At 41.7% G+C, this 6040-nt stretch overlaps 1 protein-coding gene across 1 annotated transcript in view; it reads left to right on the top strand.

The window, feature by feature from the left end:
* Positions 1–4862, top strand: part of IQCD (IQ motif containing D) — a 10734-nt gene extending 5872 nt beyond the window's left edge. Inside the window, exons 2-4 of the mRNA XM_018561730.1 lie at positions 114–347; positions 1483–1554; positions 4548–4862. Of these exons, the coding sequence (XP_018417232.1) occupies positions 114–347; positions 1483–1554; positions 4548–4862 (621 nt within the window). The remainder of the gene's footprint in view (positions 1–113; positions 348–1482; positions 1555–4547) is intronic.
* The last annotated feature ends 1178 nt before the right edge of the window (positions 4863–6040 follow it).

Here is a 6040-nt window from a genome sequence, read left to right as displayed (position 1 = left end):
CTGGGGTGGGTATGTCTTTTGTTATTTTAGCTCCCTTTCAGTGAAGCCCCACTGCAAGGGTTAACATTTTATTTGCCTGGAGTTCTTCTTTAACTCCTTTCCCCCCTCTGTAGATTGCAAAGAAAAATGAGGTTATCCGGCAGTTAAAGATCAGTTTACATCAGTTGGAGAAAATTTCAGAGAGCCAAGTGAGACGTACAGTGCAAGAATCAGAGAAGCAGCAGAAGTCAGATCGCCGTGCCTCAGAAGGGAAATGTTTAAAGTTCCAGCAGGACCTGCAGCAACTAAGATCACAGCTTAATGGTGCTATTGCTGAAAACCGTGAGGTTGAGCTAAGCCTCAGAAAGGTATAGTAGTGTGTTTCAGTCTTTTTTACCTCTTTAAAATGATACAGTATTGTAAATAAAAATGTAGCCATCTCTCTGGAAAACCTAATTTACATTAAAGGGACATTTTAGGAAAGAAGTATGAGTATAGATTGATTATATATTCAGTGAAATGCCAACACTACCCTATAAGCACTTAAGTTGTACTAAAGTCATAGTCTACTCATTACATCTTTAAAGCTATAGTCAACGCATATAAAAAACCTTTTATTGATCAAATGTATTTTACCTGCACGGGCCTGACTAGGGATACTGAGTAGGAGTTCACACAATGCAGCAAAAACAGCATAGATTGCAGTGTTTGGATCACAAACTCAGAGGCATATCTACAACAAATTGTGTCCTTGGCATCCTGCCAAGCTCCTGGCAACCAGTAAAGTCACTGTGACATTACTGGCAACCACCATCACTGGCAACCAGTGATGCCACTGGTTGCCAGGAGCTGGGTGGAGCGCTGGCTAGAGCATCCCAGGTTGCTAAGAGCCTGGTGGGGACATGTGTATGGCCCTTACATATCTCCCTACCCAGCTTTTAGCAACCTGGGACGTTCTGGCTGGTGTCCCACCAGCATACACATCTTCCCACCCGCTCTAGTTACTAAGACCTGGGCGGGAAGATGTGTATGGCCCTCACACATCACACCACCCGCCTCTTAGCAACGTGGGATGATGTGACCTGTGTCCCTCCTAGCGCCTAGCAACCAGTGATGTCATTGGTTTCCAGGAGCAGGGTGGGATGCTGGCCAGAGTGTCCCTAGTTGCTAAGAGCGAGACAGGGAGATATGTATGAGAGAGGGGTGGGGAGAGAAAAAAAGGTTAGCTGTGCCTACCCCCTTCAACTGGCCCTCAGGGCATGTACTATATGTGCCATACCCTGGATATGTCACTGCACAAACTATAGTCATTAGCCCAGTTCACCATGAATTCTACTTCCTGAAGATTAAGAAGTTCATCCCTAGTCTCCATAATGATTTGACAGCACCAAAAATAAGTATTATATCCTAAATGAAAGAAAACTGCAGGTGAACGTTGCTGTATGGCATGTTCAAACATATCTTCTTAATTGTTATTATTATTTGTATTTATTTTTTTTACAGAAAAAGTATAAAGTTGAAACAGAGATTGAGAACTGGATACAGAAATATGACGGGGACATGAGGGAGAAACAAGTAAGATAAAACATTATTGTATGGTTGCGGAGCAATTGCTTTTATTAAAGCAAATTATGCCTTTATATCAACACTAATAAACACAGTTATGTATTTATTAATTTATAATTAAATGTATTTTAAATGAAACCAGTATAAATATCCGAATTTGACTAATTATCAGCATGTTCTGATCCCCTGTACAACAGCATTTAAACTGGGGAAAAAGTGCGGCACTTGGAGCCAATAAGGTTTCTTATATACACATGTGCTGACAAGGAACATGCCGATAGGAGGAGAAAGCAGAGAAATTAGCCTATTAGGCAGTTCCTGGCCCGGTACTGTCCAACTAAAGGCTGTGGGCAGGGATGTGACCAAACTGTTCTGCTTAACTGCATCAGAGAAACTCAGGTCACCAGGATGGCTACTGTAAAACTGGTGGACAGATATGCAAATACCATGGCAAGCAAAAGATCTTCTACACATGTGTTTTAATGGTGTATTCAGTTACTTTCCTGGAGCTTGGGTTTCATTTAAACAAAACATTCACAAACTTGGTCAATTTACACAAAAAATATGAAATATGAAAACATGCATAAGATGAGGTTAGCTCCAGAGGCAAAACAATCATTACATCTAGAGATATATTAAAGGAGAACTATGAGGCGAGTGCTTTTCACTCACCTCATAGTTCTAGCCGACCTGTGACAATGAGACAGTCAAAGGTCAGCTCAGTAGATCGAGAAGTGAGCGAACACATACCGGCGTTCGCTCACCTCTCGATCCTGTCACAGCGCTCTGACGTGACAGGGGAGGGGCTGGATTCCCCCCTCCCCGCTCCGATCCGACCAGCGCTGACTGGCGGATCAGACGGGGGAGGGGGCCAGTACAGCTGTCTCTGCCTCTAGATAGGCAGAGCCAGCTGTCAGTCACGCAGCTGGGCGGATCCAGACATAATTGTCGGGATCCGCTTCAGCTGCGGCGTCTCAGTATACCACGAGCTACAGCTCGCGGTATACTGAGCTTAGGGTGACAGGAGGACACTTGTTTGTGTCCTCCCGTTATCCTAAGGAGAACTATGGGGAAAAGCCTTAACCCCAAAGTTCTCCTTTAAATCATTTCAAGTCTTCATGTTTCTTGTAGAAGCCAAACTGGGCCTGCCACTTGAGCCTCTCTAATGCCTAATGAGACCTCCTTTCATATTAAAAAAGACCAATAGAGGAGCTCAGGAAATTGTAGAGTTTGTTGGTACTCATATTTTATAGCAAAAGGTACAATTTACATATATTTTTGGCAGCCCATATCTCTAAATGTCGTTGAGGATGCAACATTTATCTGCAAACCTTAACTGTTAAAAATCTTAAGAAAAGGGTAGTATTAAACTCTCAAACTTTTTTTTTTTCAATAATGAATCCAAATTAAATATAAATTGCCCAGCAAAATATATTTTTTTAATTTGCCCAAACACTTACCGTCATCATGTTTCCAAACAGCTGGCTCCAAAGCACTCAGCTCGGTTTCCCTGAACTTCCTGTTCAGTACAAGATCATAAGAGATAGAAAATTCTACAGCAGCTGTCCATCTACTAGCTTGGGGAAGGCAGGAAAAAGGGGAGTGGCTTGACAAGCTGTGCCTGTTTGATTGTGGAGACACACACAGCTTACTAGCACATACAAGGTGGCTTTATAGGACTCTGCAAGGAAGGAGCCACCATAAAACAGGATGTCAGGGCCAGTGCTCAGGGGAACAGCTGATTCTGCAGGAAACTAAAAGGTTTATACATCAAGGAGCAGCATCCATTGTAAGTGATTTCCTCAGCATTTGAAACAGCTTAAACACCTTTTGGCCTTATTATCACTTTAAGCTTGGCCCAAACCCTTCCCACCTCGCCATCTTCCCTATTGGTCCTTTAATGTGATGGACAGCCTCATGTTCCAATAGGTAGACTAAAACGGTAGAATGGGCTGAATCATAACAACTTTTACAGGAAAAGCCTGATATTTCATACAACTCAGGTACCTATACCTATAATAATCATTTAAAAAATGTTTTACCAGACAGGCTTTAGGCCTCTGTTTAGACTTTAGTTTCATCATATTCTCTGGTTGGATTGTTTGGCTTTGGAACAATGCTAAATACATAGCCCTCTGCTTCTGCCATGTGTAGCCTCAACTTCATTGGTATAAAATGGCACCTAAATGGTTAACCTACTAACAGCAGCACGCCCTTAATGGATATTGCTGCCCATAAACCTGACAGGTATAAATGGAATCACACTATAGGGTATATTTAAAAAAAAAAAAAATACGAAGCCATTTGTTTTACAAAACTGCATGTTCATTCGTTCTGTGCGAATGGGACAAAAACTAATGTTATTAGTACATTTCCATTCCAGGTCGAATGTAATCCATGCATAAGGTTAGAATGAATCAGGAAAATACTACATTATGGCCACTAGTAAGAGCCAATGATCATAGGAATTAATACTTTTTTTCCGATGATCTTCATCTCTACCTTATGGTCATAATGTGGTGTTTTCCTGATTCACTCTAAACCTAAGAACATATTCCATTTGACCTGGAAAGAAAATAAAGTAATAACATTCATTTTTGCTCCATCTGCACAGAATGAACGTACATGCAGTTTCACAGGACGCAGGCTTTGCATATTTTTTTTATAAATACACTCCTGTGTAAAGGCGGTTGTAGAAATCAGAGAATGGTCAGACATGCAAGCATTTGTCAGTGGTCAGATTTGACCCTAATATGGGATACTTGGACCAAATGTGTTTCTATTTGGATACATAGGAAGAAAGGAGTGGTTCAAATTCACTCCCTGGAGAAAGGTTCAGTGCCAGCTTATCCAAATTTGACAAAATTTCCCAACTTCTCCAGCTGTTTTAACCACCAAAGCAGATGGATTGGCAATTATCATCTTTTTCTGGTTACTTGCAGAGCAATGGTAGCATTTTGTCCAGTCTTGAAATATCTCTCTTCTGTGTTTTCCAATATCAGACAGAGCTGGAAGAATTAGAAGCTGTGTATGAAGAGGAGAAGGCTCAGCTGGAAGAACTGAAGGAGAAGCTGGCAGTCTTGGAGGTGGAATATGTCCAGATTATGGAAGAAAGGCATCAGGCCCAGTTGAAGAAGGAAGCTGCAGAAAAGGAGCTAGCCATCAAAAACCGCGCAGCCACCATCATTCAGTCACTCTGGAAAGGGTATCAGGTCAGAAAAACAATGAAATCAAAGAAAAAGAAGAAGAAGAAGAAGGGGAAGGGAGCCAGTGGGAAAGGGAAAGGGAAAGGGAAAGGCAAGAAAGGCAAAAAGTAGTGAAACGTATTAAACCAGGAATAAGAATGTTTCTTTTAAAGTGACATTAAAGTCAATTTTTTTTCCGTCCCCCCAATGTTAGTGTCAGCACTTACATTAAATGATGTCTCTTAATCCGATCTTCTTCTTTCCTGTCCTTTTCAGCCTTCTCTCCAGCGCTGCTGCGGGTCTCTGATCCAGCGCTGACTCCTCTGTCCATGCTGGCACTTCCTGTCCCATGGTGTCTGCATGCGGGTGCACGCGTCCATAGACTTAACTTGCGTCTCTCCTCGTCTCCCGGCCGAAAATCCAAACTGCTTTGCGGCCGCCCGAGACAGTTTTGGATTTTCGGACGGGAGCGCGTGGCGAAGACAGCGGTAAGTTTAAACCGCTTTTAAAACGTATTTTATTTTTTTACTTTTTGCATATACAGTATCTACTGCTTGTTAGCAGTAGATATATGCAAAAAAACTGGAGGGTTTAGAAACCCTTTAAGTCCCAACTAGGCTTCTTCATCTATAACCGTTCTTCATTTATAAACCATATTATAGTATATGTACCTTTTGTGTGCATTAGAAACATTCAGAGAAAAAGCTTAATAAAAAAACAAACTATCCACTATATAATTAAAACAATAAATCGGTTGCAAATTATGATTAATTTGTATAGCACTGTCATTTCCTATGACATGCACGCTACAAGGGTGAGATACTGTATATGGTTTGTAGGCTTGGAGAGTGCCAAACAACGTGAAAAGGAATTGAAGAGAACATGAGAGGCTTATAAGTCCTGAAGGTGAGAATGTGAAGAAGCGAAAAGTACAAAGAAAAAGAGAAGGCAGTCAACATAGCACATGTTGTATTGTTATAGTATGTGGTTAGTGAGGAAACCTATGGAACAAGGATAGTGAGTGCATAGTATGTCAGGGCTGCAAGGCTGCTCCCACCACGCAGTGTAAACCTGCAGTTTGCCATTTAAATCAGTCCAAATGGACTACTTGATGCAACACACAACAATGTAAGAAAGTCCCAGAATCCCAATCAGCTGTGTAAAATCAACTTTATTGCAGCTTGACATGTGCTGCACAGTGCTGCCTACAGTCTACCCCTTTCTCTATGACTGGGCCCGTATAGGGTGAAACGCATTATGAGGAGTGGACATGAGGTGGGACTGTACGGCACATGTCAAGCTTCCATAAA

This window comes from Nanorana parkeri, unplaced genomic scaffold, assembly GCF_000935625.1.
Source record: "Nanorana parkeri isolate BGI_ZX_2015 unplaced genomic scaffold, ASM93562v1 scaffold540, whole genome shotgun sequence".
Classification (NCBI taxonomy): Eukaryota; Metazoa; Chordata; class Amphibia; order Anura; family Dicroglossidae; genus Nanorana; species Nanorana parkeri.
Note: the sequence above shows the minus strand (reverse complement) of the source record. Positions and strands in the feature narration are given on the sequence as shown.